Source organism: Kogia breviceps, chromosome 19 (assembly GCF_026419965.1).
Source record: "Kogia breviceps isolate mKogBre1 chromosome 19, mKogBre1 haplotype 1, whole genome shotgun sequence".
In the NCBI taxonomy this organism is placed as follows: domain Eukaryota; kingdom Metazoa; phylum Chordata; class Mammalia; order Artiodactyla; family Physeteridae; genus Kogia; species Kogia breviceps.
The window spans coordinates 11,985,017-12,004,153 of NC_081328.1; the positions used below are offsets into that span (position 1 = coordinate 11,985,017).

Sequence of the window (19,137 nt, forward strand, 5' to 3'; positions counted from 1 at the left end):
CGCCGCCGTTGCTCAACTTGTGGCTTGCAATCGGGGAGGGGCGAGGCGGGAAAGCGGAAATGCAGGGCGAGAACCCGGCTGGAACTTCTCCCACCCCCACCCAGGCCACGTGTGCGCGCGCCGTCTCGAGTGGGCGGGGCCAGCCCGCCCTGGACCCCGCCCCTCCCTTCAGGAGACGCCGCGGCCCTGCGGGCGGGGGCTCCGGTCCGGGCTTTGGCTGCGGCCCCGGTGTAGTAGCGGGGGCGGCGGCCGGGGGCAGCGCGGCTCCTTCCCTTGTTGTGTGTGTCGGTGCCTCCTCGCCATCTTGTTGCAAAGCCTTTTCTTGTCGGCGGGACTCCTGGGGGCAGCGGGGCGGGAGGCATCAGAGGGGAGGAAGAGAGGGAGGGGAAGGAGGGAGGCAGTGCCGCCTTTTTTTTTTTTCTTGCATCAATTTTTTTAAATTTGCAAATTACATTTTGCAAACATTTGGGGAGACCTTGATTTTTCTCCCCGTGCTCCCCCGTTCTTCCCTGTGGAGTGCGCTGCGCCGCCCAGTCCTGTCGCCCCCCGGAGGTGATCCCTCCCTCCTGCCTGCCCGCCAGCCTGACCTGTGCCCGGTTTGCGGGCCGCAGTCTCGGCCCCGGCGCGCCCCCGGCAGCTTTCGGCGCGATGAGCATAGAGACGTTACTGGAGGCGGCCCGCTTCCTGGAATGGCAAGCGCAGCAACAACAGAGAGCACGTGGTGAGCGGCCGGGCTGGGCCCCTGGGGCACCAGGGAAGGGGAGGCGAGCGACCCCGGTCCCCGAGCCCACGCGAAACCGCGAGCGGTACCCCCTCCCGGGCGGCCCGCGAAGCGGGGCAGTGCAAGGATCCACGCAAGAGCCGCCGCCCGGGGAGGAGTGTTATGGGCAGTGAAATTAATGAATTCATTAACATGCAGGGAGGACCCGGCTCCTGTGGACGCCACCCCAGCTGCCTACCACCCCTTGTGCACCTTTCGTGGGGGGCTTCTTTCCCATGGGCCAGCGGCGCCCTCGGTAGGGCTGAGGATGTGCGAGCCGGGGGGTGGGGTGAGGAATGGTGTTGCGTGGGGGTGGCAGACCCGCGCGTGTGTGCGTGTATGCACGGGGGATGTGTGATGCGAGCCTCGATGAGAGCGGATGGATGGACGTGTACACGGGCGAGTGTCTAGTGCACAGGAGTGGGCGTGTGTGTAATGGAGTGGGGGGTGGAATTACTCTACGCGGAGCAGCTCCCCGGCTTCCCTGGCCCTGTGCGGGGGGCGCTCCCGGCATATCTACGCGCCGCTTGGGGCGGAGGCGGCCTTTGCAGAATGAAATGACATCGCGTGTCTTATGATCCTGGCCAGCCCCGCCTGACCCCGCCTCTCAGAGCTGGGCTGGGTCGCGCGTCAAGGGTTTGGGTGAGAGCCGGACTGATTGGACATCTGCGAAACGGCCCGCAGGTCTCCGGGGGCAGCCCCTGGGCCCCCCTTGCTGCCCCCCCACTTTAGCCGGTGTGGAATGTGGCGTGTCTGCGCGTTCCAAACCCGCTCTCGGCTGGAATGTTGCGTGTGCTTGCGTTCCAAGCCCGTTGGTTACACCGGGTGGTGACGTGGACCGGCCCCGCCCCCGACCACGTGCACGGGGGACACTCCCGCTGGGGACGGCGCGGCCCAGCCCCTCCCAGCCGCCTCGCGCTCAGCCGGGGGCGGGGCCTGGGCGGGGCTGGCGAGGGGCCTGGCGCCGGGTTGGGCCCTGGCTCTGGCCGCTGGGCTTCTCCTTGGGAGAGCCTTTGCCCTACGAGGGAGGAGCTGAGCTCACCTGTCTGTTCTCCCCCCAACGTCCTGTTTTTGATCCTGGGGCTAGGGAAACCCTCAGAATCACTGGACATATAGAGCTCACATACTCCCACTGACCCCCCAGACGTTCTCACCAGGGCTCCCTGGCAGCATCCCTGGCCGCGGTACGGAATGAACTAGGCGAGAAGGGGCAAACTTTGGTGCTCTCTAGACAGCGGGGAGACGGAGATTTGCGATGCCCCCTATCCCTACGCGCCGTTGTTGGTAGACCCCAGCTTCAGGGTACTGCAGAAATAGGGATTGGGGGAAGACCTCCGTTTTCCGGACTGCTGCGAGGGCCGCAGCCCTGGATCGGCGTGTGTGCAATATCCGGGGACTACTGTCCCCTCCAACCCCCGCCCCCAAGCCCTTCAGCCGGGTCGGTTGTGGTGGAGAGAGTGCTTCGCCCTCCTTTCCTTTCTCTCTGCCTATTGTTGCTTCAATGATGAGTCATGCAGGAGGTAGTAGTGTGTGTTGTATGTGCGCGCGCGCGCGCCTGCAGCGTGTACCGCCGCCGCCGCCGCCGCTCCGGCGGGCGGGGGAAGCAGCAGTGGACCAGGGGCGGGGGAGCGGCGGGTCAACCGGCATCTCAAGGTCAAGAGTCACTCGAAATATGTGAGACCGACAGTGCTTGGGTTTTCTGAACTGATGGGCCAGGATGTCAGCTTACGCGCCCCTTCCCCTTGTCTTCGAGGTCCAGAGCAGGGTCCGGTGGCGGACAGTGCAGGTGGTGACCGAGAATGTCCTGCGTGCCGGACCAGCGGCACCGGGAGGAGCATGCACAAGATTTGGAGAGACTGAGTCACCTGCTGCCACCATCAACACAATGCAATTCAGGAGTTCCTATTGTGTCCCCAATGTGTACTGCCCACTGTGCTAGGAGGCAACAGGATTGACCCTGCTGTTGCTCCAAGAGAACTTCATTTTCACTTTACCCGCAGGCTGGTTGGCCATATGGGGGAGGGGAGAACACCCTCACTGTCATGTCTACCATGCTTTCCAAAATAAGTCGGTCCAGAGGTGACAATAAGAACCACAGGGATGACTTGAGCAACACTTGGAAGGAGCATGGGAATGGCTCTCCTCTAAGAAGTTGCAGAGCCCTGCGCCTCCTCCAGGTGGTGAGAACTGGGGGCAGGGAGCTGAGGTGAGGCTTCTTGTTGGTGGGGCAGGGGGTCTTAGGGGATGGATGGATGGATGCTGGAAAGCCAGATTTACTCCAAAAACTCATGTGTAGATAGCCAGACCTGGCTGCAGCAGCTTAATCTCTGCAATTTTTTTTCCTTACTAGAGGTTCTGTCCTCTAACTTGGGGTGGGAAAAAATGGGAGAGAAGGGGTTGCTGGTGAGCCTGCTGACCAGAACTGCTTTCTGGGGGTGTGTACCTCATGGGCAGCCCTGAACAGGGATCCTCTCATCTGGGCCCCCGTTCAACCTCAAGCCTCAAGTGACAGTTTATTGACCTGGACCAGCCAGTTTGCTCAAATGATGAACTGAGGACGTATGTGCACGTGCATGTTTGTGCACGAGGGGAGAGAGGAAAGGGCAAGGCCATCCTGGTGGCCAGCAGGAAGGCCTGGTCATTTCCAGCAGTCGTGGAAGTGACTCAAATGGGACCCTCTTCTACCTGAGCTAGTCCCACCCTGTGCCTGCCTCATGCACCAAGCTCCCTGTTACGTGTAGAAGGGGAAAACGCCTCTGAACATTGGGGGCCACCACCTGGTGTGGACTCCTCTGGCCCCAGGTCTGTGCCTGCTGAGCCCCTAGGCCACAGTGGCTTGGGGGAAGCTCAGAGCCCATACTGTCCATTGTCGGCCTGGACCCTTGGCCCCTGGATCACCCAGGAGGGTCATGCAAAATTCTCTGGGGGCAGCTTCTGGGCAGAGCCCAGGGAAGGTGCCAGAGTATGTGTGTGAGAAGAGGGGTGCACCCAAGGGTGCAGCAGAGCATTATTTTGAAGAGCCTAAACCCATATTACTAAAACCCAGTTTGCTCTCCCCACTTTGTTTCCCCCTGCCGAGTGCACAGGAAGGGGGTCAGTGCTGGGTGGGGAATGAAGGCAGGAGGCTATAGTGGGCTGGATCTGGCCTGGGGCGCCCCCTCTTCTTCACCATCAGTTAAGCTTTTTCATGCTGATCCAGGTATGATAGAGCTTGGCCATTCACCTGGGTCCTTCCTGGCATCTGTGAGGCGTGCCTGCCTGGCTCTGGAAGAGAGAGGGTAGGTGAGAAGGAGGTTGCCATCTCCTGGGTGAGCTTTGGAGTTGACTTAAAATATGGGGAATACGAGGTTTGCCTTCATTCTAGGTTCCCAGAGCAGCTGGCCTTGGGGTTTGGGGCCCTGTCTGTCCCCCTGCTTGTGGGAGAGTGGAACACTTGCTCCAAGGCCAGTGAAAGTTCAGGCCCTGGCTCAAAGGAGTGGAGATGGGGCTGTTTTGGGCCCTGAGCTCCAGGACCTTGTCTTGGAGGTGGGGTGGGGGGAGGTGGGGAGCGGACTGGGGATGTCCCAGGCTGGGCCTGAGAAGGGCTCCTTTCGCAGTGTGGTCTGTGGGAAACAGGAGCGCAGAGAGCTGGTTTTCTCTGGGCCTTTAACAGAAGCCAGTGCTGCTGGCTTATAGCAGCAGGCTGGTGCAGGCCTGGTAGCTTCCCTTCCTGAGGGGCAGGGGAGACACGGAAGAGGCCGTGCCTGCTGACTCCAGCCCTTGAATGCTGGCTGCTGGGAAACCACTGAGTGCTTGCCCTCTCAGAACACTTCCCCCCTACTTCCTCCTTCGCCTCTTCTTCTCTGTGGAAGGGAGGGGCTCTGAGCAGGCCTGGCTCACACTCAAGATGTTGATTGGCCAAAGGGCCCTGAGGCCTCACGTTTTTGGGGGGCCCCTGAGCCCAAAGACCTGTGTGGTGAGGTGCTCTTCTCCCCAGGGGGCACTTAGCTAACCTTGCCCCCTAGCCCCACCCCTTAGGGGTGGTGTGTTTGGGGGTGGTGTGTTTGGGGCGTGTCGGCCCTGTGCTGTCAGCTCGGTTAGTCAGCAGCGTGGTGAATCTGGGCAGGAGGGAGGGCTGGTTGACCAGCCTGCTCCCTAGCCTGGGGGCTTCAGCCGCTCCCCTGGGCCCTGGCCCAAACCTGTAGCCTGGGAACTAGAATGGTGGGGGGCAGGGTGGGGATGAAGAGGGGTCTCTGAATCAGGAGGGGCCTCTTCCTTTGCCCTGTTCTCAGCCCGCTGCTGAGCAGGCCTGGCGGGGCTTTCAGCAGAGATGCTGAGCTGAGGCGTGCGAGGTTGTCCGAGTTCACTGCCCTGTTCAACGCCTGTTAAAAAGCCCTGCTTTCCTTTCTGCCTGCCTCTTACTTTTGTAGTTTTTGCTGCTGGTAGTGGTGGGGAATAAGTTCCAGCACAACAAAGGGCAGAGAAGGACCAGGTGCATTTTGGGTATAGACTCTGAGGAAACAGGCTTTGGGACCTAGCCTGAGAGTCCTGAGTCCTGGGCCTGGTTTCCTCAGGTGTGAGCTGAAGGTGATATCCCTGCCCTGCTTGCGCTGTGGGGCTCTTGTGAGATACAGGTGTGTGTGTGTGTGTCTGTGTGTGTGTGTGTGTGTGTGTGTGTAGACACCTAGTGAGCATATGTTGGCACAGCACCAGGCATTCACCAGGTATCAAAAGACCTGGCTGGGTAGCCCCAGTTTTACCTTTGACTCACAGTATGACCCTCAACAAATCATTTTGCCTCATTGAGCTAATTTATCTCATCTATGAAATGAAGGTACCGCCTGCCCTCTAGAAGGTACCTCCCCAGAATCTAGGATTTGACCACTTCCTCTATTCTCCTGAGGTCATTTGTGGGCTGGCCTTTACCCACCTCATCTATCACTCGCTCCCCTTAGCCTTGCAGCCCCTGCTCATCACCTGCTTAATCCTTCGACATTCAGGGTGCCAGGCCTCCAGCACCCTCACTGACAGCTCCTGCTCGGTCTTTCCACAGCCTCTCTCTTCCCCCAGCTTGGACTGTTATCCCTATTATTTGTCGTATCGCCTCAGCCCACCCCCGTCTATGAGCTCCCCAAGAGCAATGACCAGGAGTCTGTTTTATTTGATCACTGCTGCATCCCCAGCGCTTAGCCCAGTGCCAAACTATCAAGTGTGGATGAGTATTTGTGGTGTCACCGGGTGCTGCCCGGGATGGGGTCAGAGGATGGGTTACAAGTGGAGGACCGGTAAAGCGGGGCCCCAGGACCGCCTGCCCTGCTGAGACAGCCCTCGCGTTCTCTCTGTGTAGAGGAGCAGGAGCGGCTTCGCTTGGAGCGGGAGCGTGAGCAGCAGCAGCAGCAGCAGCAGCAGCAGCAGGCCAGCAGCCTGGCCAGGCTGGCCCACGCCCTGCCGCTGGAGGAGCCCCGCATCGAGGCGCCGCCCCTGCCTCTGTCGCCGCCCGCACCCCCGCCGGCACCCCCGCCCCCGCTGGCCACCCCCACCCCACTGACTGTCATCCCTATTCCTGTAGTGACCAGCTCTCCTCAGCCTCTGCCCCCGCCCCCGCCTCTGCCCCTGGCACCTCGCCAGCCGGCTCTGGTTAGCGCCCCTGGACTCAGCATTAAGGAGTCGGCCCCTCTTCCCACCAGGCCGCAGGGGCCCACTCCTGCTCCTCTACTGCCGGACTCCAAGGCCACCGTTCCACCCACTGGCAGCCCCAAGCCTTTGCAGCCCATCCCCACACCCATCCTGACCATCGCCCCACACCCTGGAGTCCAGCCCCAGCTGGCCCCCCAGCAGCCACCCCCATCCACTCTTGGGACCCTGAAGCTGGCACCCGCTGAAGAAGTCAAATCCGGCGAACAGAAGAGGAGGCCTGGGGGGTGAGTGAGGTGTGGCACAGGGGCTGGTGGGATGGAGAGAACCAACGGCCCACAGCCTGAAAGGTGTGCACGAGAGAAAGTACCCCCTCCCAAGCTAGCCTGTCAGAGCCGCGGCCCTGCCTCCCCAGACCAGAAGCGCCTTCCTATATTTGGATATGTCCTCACCGAGCTGTGACCATCCCCACCCTGGGGAGTGGGGAATGGTCATTGCCCTCTGTTATTCTCAGGCTTCTGTGTTCTCTGACGCCCTCCAAGGTTGAGGCTAATGGCATTTCGAGGCCTTTGGCCAGGGTATTGGATTATGGGGCTCTTGGGTAAGGGCCGGGGTCCACTGGCTATCCCAGGAGCCCTTCACAGGTGCCTGGATGTGATAGAAGATAAAGGGGTTGTGAATTACGAGCCTACATGTGCCCTCCAGGGGGTGTATGCCCCACGACACAGGGAGAACAACTGAACAGCTCTCATCGCTTTTTCTCTAGAGAGACAATGTCAGGGACAAAAAGCCTGTGGCATTTGGGGAGGTGGGGGCAGGGGTTGGGAAGGCCGCCTAATTGGGCCCTCCTCCCTGAGCCACCTCCCTGTCTGTCTGGATTTCAGAATCGGAACCAGAGAAGTCCACAACAAGCTGGAGAAGAACAGGTGTGTGTGTGTGAGCTTGTGACTCTGGGCCCGCCCCGCGAGCTACCGGGACGGTACCGTCCGTGGTCCCCAAGCTCTCCTTAGGCCTTCCCTCCCGCCCCTGGCCCCCTGGCGTCTGGCTGACCGGCGCTGCTTCCTCTCCCCAGGAGGGCCCACTTGAAGGAGTGCTTTGAGACCCTGAAGCGCAACATCCCCAACGTGGATGACAAGAAGACATCGAATCTGAGCGTGTTGCGCACGGCGCTGCGGTACATTCAGGTATGGGGGAGGGAAGCAAGGCCCAGAGGAGGGCGGGAGACGGACGCTTCGCCGGCTTCCTGCGCGCCCCGCCTCCCCTCCGCGGCCCCGCCCTCGCTCCCTCACCGGCTCCCCCGCCCGCCTCCACGCGGGCGCCGAGCACATGGCCTGGCTGACGTCAGCGGGGCTCCCGCCCGGGAGGGGGCGGGAGACCGGCGCGCGTGCGCGGTGGTGGCGCTCGGCTCCCTTCCCCCGTCGGGCTGCCCCGCGGAGCCCCGCGATCGGCACGGTCCCTGCGGCTCAGTGGCAGCTCTGTCCGCGGCCCGGCCTTACCGCCTGCCGCGCGTTACAGCCCTGGCGGGTGGGAAGGGCGTGGAGTGGCCGGCGCCTCCACCGCGCCCGCCCGCAGTGCCTGGGCGGGAACCGGTTTCAGCCTGAGACTATCACGGGGTGGGGGGGCTGGGCGTGGCTCGTTCCGCAGGGTGGCGCCCTTGAAACACCTCTTCCCACCCCCGCCCGCGACTTGTAGCCCAGAAGGACCTAGATCCTTGCAGTAAGCGTACGGAGGTGCCACCACCTGACTTTGGGGGGTAAACCTAGGGGAGGGGGCAATGCGGCAGTCTGGACGACGAGAAGCCCCGGGGTCACCGAACCCAAAGACTTACGTTCTCCTTCCTTCAGGGTTTAAAAGAAACTCTTTTTTAAGGGACGCTCCTGGCTGTGTGTCCCTTGCCTTTGGGCATTGGCTCCTCTTTGCAGTACGGGGGGGTGTGGGCCACCGCCAGAGAAGACCGTTGCCGTGACGGCCCGAGTTTCGGTTTCCCTGGAAACCGACCGAGGGTTCCGCGTGCCGGGAAGGAGGCTGTGGGGGTGGGGCGAACGGCCATGCTCGGCTGCCCTGGAGACAGAGCCGGAGGTAGCCGTTGGGGAGTGGGAGGGACTTAGGGCTCCCGGGCTGTGGGGGCGGAGCAGCCTCAGGGTCTCCCAGTCGGCGCTCTGGGGAAGCTTGGGGGCTGGGCGGCATCACGGCCCGGGTGGGCCACCCTTCCCCCGGCCTCAGCTACCTCAGGGGTCACAGCCCTGAGGTAACCGGAGCCAGACTTGTTGAAGGAGGGGGGCGGAGGCGCTGCTTCAGGCCTGCTTCCAGCCGGCAGTTCCCTCCCCGCCTTCCGCCAACGCGCGCCCTTCCGCCCGCCCTCCGGACGAGGTGGAGGGGCTGGCGCGCTTCCAGGCAGCTTCCCGGCACGGGAGGGGCGGGGCTGGGCCCGCCGATTGGCAGAGCTGGGCAGGGGGCGGGACTCCTGCGCGCGCGGAGGGAGGGTGCGGCCTGTGGGGAGTGACGCAGCAAAGCCGGGTCCGCGTGGGTGCGCGCGTGCTCCGGGAGGGGCGGGGCCTCGGCAGCCGAGAGGTAATGGGAGAGAGACTGGGGAGGGAGGACGAGGGAGGGGACCAAGCCTCGGGTTTCAGAGGCGAGGATCCCCGGCAGGGTTTTTTCTGGGATGTTTCTGCAGAACTTGGGCTTGAGTCTAAATTGCTAGTCTTTCAGCCGTAGGAAGTCATGTATACCGGGAGAAAAACCCTGTCTAAATTATTTGACATTTTCTGTGAATATCGGTTTCCTCTTCAGCACTGCGATGATGCTAAGTGGGAAGAAGCAATAGTATCTTCGTCATAAGGATGTGAGGAGGATGGCCCGTCTATAAATATTACCTTGATAGCAATTATTGAGAAGTAGGAAGGATGGAATGGCGCGTTCCTCCCTGTAGGCACATACTTAGGTCCGGAAGCCTTGATTGCGAGACGGTGGATTTTGAAAGTAAGTCAGAAATAAGAGATTCGGTAGAGCCAGCAGACTTGGGATTTGGGGCTGGGCTGAGTGGGAAGCAAGGTGGACCCAAGCTGTCCATAAGAGATACTTGTCCTGGGGCTAGCAGTGGAAGCAGAAATGCTGGAAAACTTAACAAGGCTCTCTATAAATCCTCAGCTTCATTCATTTACTCATTCAGGTACTTTTGGACAGCCCTGTGTCTGATTGGGAGGCTAGAAAGTGGGGAGCAAAGTAAAAAATGTGGCTCTCTGTCCTTAGGTTAGTCGTGCAGCAGAGTATCACATAACCAAACAGAGAACTCTGTTACGAGGGCATAGTAGGGATAGGGGTCACAGGATCTGTTCTGGGGAGTCAGGGAAGTTGCTGCTGAGGAAGGGGCATTTGAGCTGGGACCTGAAGGCCGGGGTGACCGAGACAAGTGGAGGGCAGAGAGCCCAGTGCAGACCGAAGTTTCTCTAGTAGGAGGAAGCAGGATGCATTTTTGGAAGTTAAAGGTGGTCAGGAGGATTGCTGTGCAGAGATGGAGGCAGCAGGGCACCAGATGGGAGTTGGAAGGGAGTACTGGAGAGACCATGTAGGGTGTGGAGACTGAGGGCTTTGGTTGTGTGCTGAGGTGGGAAGCTATGGGAAGGCTGTAGCCCCCAGCCAGGCCCACAGTACCTTGGAGGTAGTAAAGGATTTGAAGACAGTCTCAGTGAAGTGGACAGAAGCAGGAAGAGGAGTAGGCAGGTACCAAACCATGCATCCCGGTAGTCTGAGAAAGGAAATGGGTTTAGAATGAAGCAATGGGGACAAAAGTTAGACCCTGGGAAAGCTTTCCAGGGATCTCTAGGCCTGTGGAGAGCTGGACTAGGTGAGACGTGGAGGTTTGGGCCCCTGACATCCTCTCTTCCTGAGCCAGCAGTCTATGTTCCCTGCTGGCTAGCAGGGAGCATTCAGGACAGGCACTTCCAGCCCCCTGCATCCAGGTTTGAGTGAGGGCTGACTCACCCCAGGCCTCATCATTAATGTGGCTCCATCCAATTGGCATGTCTATTTCTGGCCTCTCAGGGTAGAACCAGGTGAGAAGCCAGATGCGTGTGCGTGTGTGTCAGTAAATCAGGGCGGTGGGGAATCTTTCTGGCAGAAATATGGGGAGAGACAGGTTAATCTCAAAGCCAGGATGATAGAGCTGTGTGTGGCCTGGGACTGGCAACAAGTATAAAAGGTGTAAAGCTGCCAGATCTCAGGTCAGTACAGAGCATCACTGTGTCTGGGTTGTGTGTTACAGGCATTAATGTTTGAGGCATCTCTGACTGGTGAGGCCAGGAACTAAGCAGTTTGGGGCTGCAGGAGGGAGTGTGGGAAAGTTGGGCCTAGCTGGTGTGTGGAGTTGAAAACATTGCTGTGCCTGGGAGGTCAGGTGAACAGTCAGGAGAAGCTGTTGCAGAATTGCCCGAAGGAACTGGAATCGGGAAACTCAAGTCTAATGAGAGACTGTGATTCTCCTGTAATGAGGTGGAAAGACAGGGTAGAGGTGGGTACCAACACCCTCGGGTCTTCACAGATCCTTCCCCCGAGGCTAAGACATCACTCATGGCTCTGTCCTGGCCACTGGCAGCCTTAGGGAATATAAGGTAACCGCAGAACAGTCTGCCCCGCTCCCAGGGTTGGACAGGGACAGCATGTATTGAGATGGAAAAACAAAATGTGGAATATTTAGGGGCTCGTGTGAGCCAGCGTCAGTCTCAATGCTGACAGTCTCATTAAACGCTCAGAGGTGTGCCAGTGCCAAGAAGGGCTTGAGGGCAGGAGGATGTACTGGGAGGACGTGGGATGGGGATGGACAGTGAGGAGGTGGGGGCCCAGTGGTGGTTCTGGAGCACAAGCAGGTAAGACCTGGAGGGGTGAGAAGGGAGGATGTGTGTGTGAGCCAGTGGGCTCTACACTTGGCTGTGAATGGCAAGCCTTGGAAGCTAGAAGCTCAGGAGCAGGTCAGGTAAGAGACTCGGGGGGCAGCAAGCAAGATTGTCCTTGCTGTCTGGTGGACCCAGCAGCCATGACGTGCCTGGGCTGAGGAAAAGCTGGCAACAGGGAGGCCTGCAAGATTTAAGATGAGATGGTTTAATAAAGTGTTAGTCGGGAGGTCACAGAGGACAAGGAGAGAGTTTCGGTGTGGAAGGGAGGTGAGAAACAGGGCAGGAGCTGGCAGTTCAGAGCTGCTAATAAGCATCGTTCAAAGGCAAACTGGAGACACTTCTGACAGGGGAGCATTGCCACAGTCTGGGTAGTGGGGCATCCAGCACCTGCGAGAGGGTCGACCTGAGAGCTTGCCTGTGGCCCTGGGGGAGTTGAAGGGGAGATGGTGCTGTGGACAAGCGAGCTCTCTCCAGTGTTCTTAGTGAAGTGGGTAGCCTCAGTGTCACGTGGGAGGAGCCACCTGCGACCTGTCATAAAGGACGGATCCTCTCCAGGGGTGCTCAGGTGGAGGCAACGGTGCTGTCCTTGCAAGAGCTGTTTCTCATTGGCCGGGGCAGCTCGGGCAGGTGTGGAAGGAGGGGCACATTGCAGGACCTGGGGTAGCTCAGCAGCCTCGGGCGTCTGGAGGGCTGCAGGCAGCGTGGATGTAGAGAGGTGGCACAGGTGGGCACCGTGGGGAGGAGCCCAGGAGGTCGGAGAGGAGGTGCACAGCCAGCAGCTGTTGGGGATGACATAGAGAAGGTCAAGGAGATGAGATGGGGGTCTTAAAATCTGGTGGCTCATTCTCCAACGGTATTGAAGTTAAGGAGACTAGTGAATGATGAAGGGGAGCGAAGGGCAGGATAGTCTGGGGATCTTTGAGGCATGGGTTCCATGGAGGGTAGCTTGTGGCATCCGTGAGTGACAGGATGGTGTGAATGACAGCAGGGGCCTTGGGCACCACTGAGAAGTCTGTTACCCCTTCGGCTCTGCTCCGCAGAATGGAGGGAGATGCCGCCAGGACTGTGGATGGGGCAAGAGGCAGCGAAGCCCCTCAGGATGGAGTTGATGTGGGGGTAGGGGAGGGACTGACCTGGGTCTGCACCTGCCTGAGAGCCCACTGTTGCCAGATGCTGGGCCTCCATAGGCAGAGCCGTGGACCACGAGGCAGGTGTGGTCTCCAACAGCCCCTGTCCGCCTGGGCCCCTGGTCACTGCACAGCTGCCCCTGGGGGCCAGGTGATCTGGAGGTGAGGGCGGCGGCGGGAGGTGTTTGTGGTACCGTGGGCCCCGTGGCTGCCGCTCAGGATACCTTGCTGTTACTGGCTCTGTTCTCCAGTCCCTGAAGAGGAAGGAGAAAGAATATGAACACGAGATGGAGCGTCTGGCGCGGGAAAAGATTGCCACGCAGCAGCGGCTGGCGGAGCTCAAGCACGAGCTGAGCCAGTGGATGGACGTGCTGGAGATCGACCGCGTGCTCAGGCAGACGGGCCAGCCTGATGACGACCAGGCCTCCACCTCCACTGCTTCTGGTGAGCTCCACCCCCGACCTGCTCCGTGTCGGCCCCGCCCCAGCCCCGTAAAGACCCCGGGCCCCCAGGGTCCTCTGCTCCTCCAGGCTCTCCCTGCCAAGCCCTTCTGACCTGTGCCTATCCGCGTGCCCCCCCAACAGAGGGCGAGGACAACATAGACGAGGATATGGAGGAGGACCAGGCTGGCCTGGGCCCACCTAAGCTGAGCCATCGCCCCCGCCCGGAGCCGCCGAAGCCACCGCCCAGCACCGTGCCCGCACCTCTGCCTCCCCACCCCCAGCCTGTGGCCCTGTCTCCTGCCCACCTCCCCGGGCAGCAGCCGCCACCGCCACAGCAGAAGACACCTCTGCCAGCCCCTCCCCCTCCCCCAGCTGCCCCGGCCCAAACGCTGGTGCCCGCTTCAGCCCATCTGGTGGCTGCGGCTGGGGGAGGCTCCACGGTCATTGCCCACACCGCCACCACCCACGCCTCAGTCATCCAGACTGTGAACCATGTTCTGCAGGGGCCGGGTGGCAAGCACATCGCCCACATTGCCCCTTCGGCCCCTAGCCCCGCTGTGCAGCTGGCACCCGCCACACCCCCCATTGGCCACATCACGGTGCACCCTGCCGCCCTCAACCACGTGGCCCACCTTGGCTCCCAGCTGCCCCTGTACCCGCAGCCCGTGGCGGTGAGCCAGCCCGTGGCGGTGAGCCACATCGCCCACACCCTCTCACACCAGCAAGTGAATGGCACGGCCGGGCTGGGGCCCCCGGCCACAGTCATGGCGAAGCCAGCCGTAGGGGCTCAGGTGGTGCACCACCCCCAGCTGGTAGGCCAGACAGTGCTCAACCCTGTGACCATGGTCACCATGCCCTCCTTCCCGGTCAGCACACTCAAGCTGGCTTGAGGATGAGGCCACTCAGAGGCCCCCTGTGGGGGCAGGGAGGGAGACCTGTCCCCCACTCTCCCACCCACCAGCTCCACACATTCCAGCCAGGCCCAGGCCCGCCCCACCCATACCCACCCCCAGGCCTCCTAGGGGAAGGGGGTGCAGAGACTCTGAGCCAGGGGAGGGAGGGGCCTCCCCAGGGAGCTGGGCACAGGGCAGGGGGTCAGCCCACTGCACTAGGACTTGACAAAGTGATGAGAGACACTCTGGCAACTGTGCCGCCTGTCCAGCCTGGTGCCAGCTCCAGTGCCGTTCCCCCCACCCCTCCCGGAACCGTGCGATGTGGACGTCGTGCTCTCCCGCTCCAGTGCCGTCCCCCCCACCACCATGCGATGTGGGCGTCGTGCTCTCCCGTTCCAGTGCCGTCCGCCCCCCGTCCCTCCCCCCGGAACCCTGCGATGTGGACGTCGTGCTCTCCCGCTTCCCCTGCCCTGCCAGCCTTCCTGTGCTGCTGCTGCTGCTATTGCTCTGTCTGGTGAGATGGCTGAGCGCCCGGGCCCTCCCCTCCCAAACCTCAGCTTTCTCTTCCCTGGGTTCTGGAGGGGAAAGGGGGGAAGCAGAACTGAAGCAACTTGGCCTGGAAAGCTGGGGATTGAGGGGGGCCCTGCTCTGAGTACAGGTGACAGATCCTAGGATGTGGCTTGTGTAGAGTCCCACAGATTCCAGACAGGTGGGTGCCCCAGCTTGGAGCTCTCCAACCTGGTTGCAGTCATTGTGACTCAGCACAACAAACGTAAAGACAATTCTCTACTAATAGTAAACCAAACCCAAGCCCTTGCCAAGCTTCCCAAGCCCCTCAACCCTTGCCACTGGGCTCCTGTCTTCAGGAAGGCAGGCTGAGGGTGGGGGCGGGGAAGGAGGAGCTTGGCTGTCTCCTCCTGCCCCCCACCCCTTGACCTCCAGCCAGGTCTGGACTAAGAGGAGGGTACTCTGGACCCTGTCCGCATCCCTGGACTTGACTCTTGGCTTTCAGAAAGTAGAGAGGAGGTCTGGCCTCTGGTACTGTGCACTCCCTGGAGGGATGAGTACACCTGGATGCCTCCTTGCTGCCTTGGAGACGGACCAGTGTCTGGTCTGGGTTCCAGGAGCTGGAAGCCACACTGTTGAGGTAATCAGGAAGTTAAAATCCAGGGGCTTGGCCCTGGGGACTTGTGGGGAGGGAGCATGGCCAGACCCGGGAGGACTGTTGCTTCTGACCCAGGTTCTCCGTCTCTGGCACCATCTTTCTTTCCTCTGAATGTCCCCCTTTCTCCAGCGGGCTGTTCTGAGCCTGCCCTCCCCAGTGGGGGCTGCTGTGTGCCACCACCTTCCTGTGAGGAAAGGTCCTCAGCTGGGCCAAGGGTGGGGCTGAGCTTGGGGTGAGGAGGAGCAAGGGGGCCTGTGTGTAGGGGACAGTTTTCCCTGCCTTCACCTCAGCAGACTGCTTTGGCTTCTTTTATGTGCATACTTACTACAAGTGGCCTTGTGTCAGACACACTCAGTTACACATGTGCACACTTGGCTCCCCACCTGGACACACTCACCAATGGCCTTTCAGAGTGTCTGTGGAGGGGGAAGCCAGTGTTCCTGGGTGTGAAGTTTGAAATGACAGCCTGGGGAGGGGGACACTGAGGAGGCCAGCAAAAGTCTTGAATAGATTGAGCCACCTAAGAGCTCCCTTTCAGTTCCTTTTGGTCCTGGAGACCTCCCTGGGGACTGTTCCCTTGTCTCCCAGGGTGGGGAAAGGGAAGGCCTTCTGGACACCTCAGAGGTTTCTAGGAGGGCACCCTGTACCCCCACCCCCCAATTGCGGCTCCCACCTCACACTTGCCGCCTTTCTGCACCTGCAACCACTGCCACTACCACCCTGTTTAGGGCGGAGCTGGTTTCACTCTTCCTGGTGTGATTATGTTGGAAAGAGCAAGAGGGAGAAGGGCAGGCCTGGCCCAGGAACAGTCAGAGAAGTACTGGCGAGCCGTCCTCCTCTCAGCTCTGCTCACCTTGAAACTGTCCTGTTAGCCAGTTGTCCCTCGGGCCTGCACAGATACCTCATCTGCCCGCGCCCCTGCCCCTCCCCGCCCCCACTGCAGCAGTGCGGGCCTCGGAATCTAGTGCCGAATGACTATGTCCAGATTGGTGACGATGGGTGTTGTTGCTGTTGTTTTTGTTGTTTTCGTGAACGCTGTGACGCTGTGTGCCCAAGAGGGCAACCTCCACCCAGCCCTTCCTTGGGCATCTCCCCTGAGAGCTGTCAGGACCACATCTGTCCTCGCCCCGTGGGACCGCCTGCCCCTCCGCTCCCTAGCCCTTCCAGCCTGGGGGATGCGTGCGCATGTGCGCACGCACACAAACACACACACACACATCTTACCTCTCATGCGTGTTTTACTTTTTGATGTTCAGAGTGGCTCACTGGCTGGGAGTCTTTACCTCGGGGAGATGGGGAGGTTGGTTCCTTGGGCGGGGCGGGCAAAGAAGGGCAGGGAATTCCTGGAAGGGAATTAGGGGTCACCATAACCCCTGCCCTTTCCAGGAACAGCTTCTTCTTCCCCCATCCCAGAGTCCCACCCCCATCCCCAAAAGAGGTGGCCCTTGTTTACAGTGAGGACTTGGTCACTGTGTCTCTGTTTCCTAAAATATAAATCGTAGCAACCCCAGACTGTAGAGATTTTTATGTGTTTGGATACATCTGCTGTGTGGGAAAAAAACAAAAAAAACTACAAAAACCCTAATTTTGTACATATTGTATTTTTACTATTGAATTGTATTCTAGTGGCTGTTCATGCTCCAAGACATTAGGTATTGAGACATGAATACTATCCATGTAATAAGCACTTGCCTGGAGTAAAATATAAAATTGAAATAAACCTGCACTGAAACCCGAGACGGAGCTGCCACCTGCAGCATCTGGGTCATTTTGTTGCAAAAGGAGGCAGAGACCTTCAGGGAAGGACCTCCAGCAAGAAGCAGTAGCATCCTTTCCCTGTTATGGGTTGGGGGCAGGGTCTTCAAGTAGATTCCAGGCTGATGGAGTTTAGAAAAAAGATGAGGGACCTTACTGTTCTAATCCCAAGGCTCAGTCCTCAAGCTCTGAGAACTGCAGTTCTGGTCTTCCTCATGCTTTTGCAATACTTTACACTTCCTCAAACCATTTTTACAATATCTTGTTTCATCTCCTAACAGCTCAGTGAAGTAAATAGACCAAGAAATAGCAGATGAGGAAACGGGTTCGGGGTGGCTGAGTGACTTGCTATAAGGTCACATGAGCAGCCGGGGGCCGTGTGGAGCTGCAGTCCGATCTCAGCTGGTGCAGAGCTGTCCCCAGGCACATGCCACCCTGCCCTGGGTCTGTCATGGAGTCGGGGATCCTGAACTCCAGAAAGTTCCAGTGGGAAAGCTGGAGGATCCGTTCACAGGAGGGCTTCCTGAGACAGGGTGTACTTCTGGGGTTGTAGTTAGGACAGGTCATCTGGGGAGTCTGTAAAATAAGGCTGTCCTTTCAGGGAAAGGAACAAGAAGATGAAGTTGGAGGTCAGGGGTCAAAGAGCCATGTCCTAGGCTGGGCCTTGAAGACCTTGGACCTTGTAACGACATCTTTTCTCCCCAGTTTAGGAGAAGCCACCCATTTGGCAGGCTGGTAGGTGGGGAGGTAAGGGAGTGTGAGATAGGGAGCAGTTAGCTGGGCCAAGCTGTAGACCAGCCAGGCCACTGCTCCAACTCCCTGACACTTGCCCCGCTCCCAGCCGCAGCCCGGAGAACTGACTCAACTTCTCTTCCTGGGGTGGGTCTGAGGATGCACGTGGGGATGTCATCGTGGGGAAGGGACTGGTGGCCACCAGTGCCGCAGGGTCCCGTTCTCTGAAGACCCGACCTCAAGAAAGGCCGGGCTCGATGCTCCTCCCCGCTACCCCGCAGCCCGCTAGCAGCTCCTTTCATTTGTGAGATGCATGCTCCCTCTGCTGGTAGCTCCAGGAAGTGGTCGGTCCCTTCCACTTTAGGGAAGGCCTGGGGTAAGGGTTAACGTTACCTGAGTGTCAGACGCTGTGCCCAGCACTGGGGACAAAGATGAAGAGTCTACCCCTGGCTGCGATGACCCAGTTTCAGCTGAGGGCTATAGTACCTTACTCATGCTTCCTGCTACTTCTTTCCACACACAGCCCCCAGCAGACCCATCGTTTCGGCTGTGGGATTCGCCCTGGCCCTAGAAGCTCAGTCTGGGCTCTGGGAATGCCAGCACTTCTGGGTGGAGCAGAGAAGAGGTGGGAGTGTGTGAAGGAACCAGCCACTTCCAGGCAAGTTATCTATCGGGGGCCTTTGGTGAACTTTCAGGTAGTGTCACAGCAGAGGGAATTTTTTTTTTTTTAAGTATACTTGATTTACATACAATGTCATGTTAGTTTCTGGTGTACAGCAAAGCAATTCATATGTATATATATGTATATATATATATACACACACACACATACATGTAGATATTCTTTCACATGCTTTTTCATTTCCTTTTCCATTATGGTTTATTATAGGGTGTTGAATATAGTTCCCTGTGCTATATGGTAGGACCTTGCTGTTCATTTTTAAATTTTATTTATTTTTTATTTTTTGGCTGCGTTGGGTCTTCGTTGCTGCGTGCGGGCTTTCTCTAGTTGTAGAGAGCGGGGGCTACTCTTTGTTGTGGTGTGCAGGCTTCTCATTGTGTTGGTTTCTCTTGTTGCAGAGCACGGGCTCTAGAACGCAGGCTCAGTAGTTGCAGCGCACGGGCTTAGTTGCTCTGCAGCACTTGGGATCTTCCCGGCCAGGGGTTGAACCTGTGTCCCCTGCATTGGCCGGCGGATTCTTAACCACTGCACCACCAGGGAAGTCCCTCGTTGTTTATTTTTGTATATAGTAGTTTGTATCTGCTAATCCCAAACTCCTAATTTATCCCTCCCCCACCCCCCTTTCCCCTTTGGTAACCATGGGTTTGTTGTCTACGTGAGTCTGTTTTGGTATCAAATCTTAGATTCCACGTATAAGTGATATCACATGGTATTTGTCTTTCTGTGTCTGACTTCACTTAGTATGATAATCTCTAGGTCCATCCATGTTGCTGCAAATGGCATTATTTCATTTTTTTAAATGGCTGAGTAGTACTCCATTGTATATATGTACCACCTTTTATTTATCCATTCTTCTATTGGTGGACATTTAGGTTGCTTCCATGTCTTGGGTATTGTGAATAGTGCTGCTTTGAACATTGGAGTGCATGTATCTTTTCAAATTAGAATTTTTTTTGGATATATGCCCAGGAGTGGGATTGCTGGATCATATGGCAGCTCCATTTTTAGTTTTTGGAGGAACCTCCATACTGTTTTCCATAGTGGTGGCACCAATTACATTCCCACCAACAGCATAGGA

The 19,137-nt window shown here is 58.7% G+C and overlaps 1 protein-coding gene across 1 annotated transcript; it reads left to right on the forward strand.

The window, feature by feature from the left end:
- Window positions 1-234: 234 nt before the first annotated feature.
- MNT (MAX network transcriptional repressor) lies at window positions 235-16,627 on the forward strand. The gene is made up of 6 exons (XM_059046719.2): window positions 235-721; window positions 6,087-6,660; window positions 7,258-7,299; window positions 7,446-7,557; window positions 12,641-12,833; window positions 12,974-16,627. Exons 1-6 carry the CDS (start codon window positions 649-651, stop codon window positions 13,720-13,722), a joined length of 1,743 nt encoding a protein of 580 aa, XP_058902702.1. The 5' UTR covers window positions 235-648; the 3' UTR covers window positions 13,723-16,627.
- The last annotated feature ends 2,510 nt before the right edge of the window (window positions 16,628-19,137 follow it).